General features: G+C 43.4%; 1 protein-coding gene across 1 annotated transcript; it reads right to left on the bottom strand.

Annotated features, from left to right (window-relative positions):
- Positions 1–61: 61 nt before the first annotated feature.
- LOC124895349 lies at positions 62–1,183 on the bottom strand (the record flags this gene model as incomplete). The annotated part of the gene is given in 2 exon segments (XM_047405791.1): positions 62–210; positions 867–1,183. Coding segments are annotated over 2 exon segments (466 nt in total), but the record flags the coding sequence as incomplete, so codon positions are not given.

Below are 1,183 nucleotides of genomic sequence, written 5' to 3' on the forward strand. Positions count from 1 at the left end.
TTTTTACTATTAGAAAAACTTATTTGGAGACCAAGGCGAGGGGTCATCTTCGGCAACCAACCGGGGTCATGGAGCCGGCCTCCCCCGCTGTCCCCCTTGCCCGCACCCTCCATAACGGAAGTACGTAGAAACCTTGATCTGTTTACTTCCTCCTTTAATAAGATCGGGATGAGGAGTGACCTTTTACTGGACCTCGAGGATCGGCTTAAACTGCCTCAAAAGCAAAGAGAGGCAAAATAATCGAATTTATGGAGATCTTGGCCTTTGATGAAGATGAACTGATATACTGGCATTCTCTTCCAACTCCGTATCCTAACTCAGGGCAAACTATCTCTAGATGGTAAAGTGAAAAGTCGAATTGATCTGCACATCCCTCTATTCCAATATAAAACGTTAGCCTTCATCCATGAGATCGGGGTATCACTACCAGTAGGGGCCCAAGCTTCACCCGCGTAAGACTCATAAGAGGATCTACGTCATTATTCATTCCCCATCCCGAGATGTCTAAGTAAACAGGCTTCCCTAAGCTTGAAGCAAGAATAAATGAAGTCCATCAAAAACAAGACCTGATTATTCAAATCAAAGGCTTAAAGATAGGGTGAATAGTAGTAGCCTCATCTTAGAGAAGAGGTGAGTATGAATATAAGAGACCTACCTTGGAAGACAGCTTGATGAGAGCCGCGTGGGAATCTAGCTCAACAAAGAGTCTTTCTCGTCGGACCTATATACCCATGAATGATTTCAGACTTTATCACACCTATTTCGGAGGATGGTCAACAGACTTGGGAAGTCACCTTCTTCTTTCTCATGCTATTACCGAAAGCTCTTTTCTTAGGAAGGATTATTCCAGTTTTCAGTCTTATGACCTGCGCCCTTTCACTGGCGATGGTAAGTCTACCGGTGCCATCATGAAATCACCTCCTGAAATACCACCATATATACACCTATTGAATTGGATAACGGTATTAGGATCTAGCAACCAGCTTGGTGTAGTCGATAAATCCCAACCGACTCCCATATCATAACACTTCCAGATCAGACCAAACTTGATTAAATCAAAATCTTTGTTCGATCTTTTCCAGGTCGTGCTACACATAGGAACATCCATCATCTCATCGATGGATACCTCCTCATATAATGCAACCGTATAGTACCAGTGACACCACTTAAGCCACAGTTTTAC

This window comes from Capsicum annuum, unplaced genomic scaffold (genome assembly GCF_002878395.1).
Source record: "Capsicum annuum cultivar UCD-10X-F1 unplaced genomic scaffold, UCD10Xv1.1 ctg8150, whole genome shotgun sequence".
Classification (NCBI taxonomy): Eukaryota; Viridiplantae; Streptophyta; class Magnoliopsida; order Solanales; family Solanaceae; genus Capsicum; species Capsicum annuum.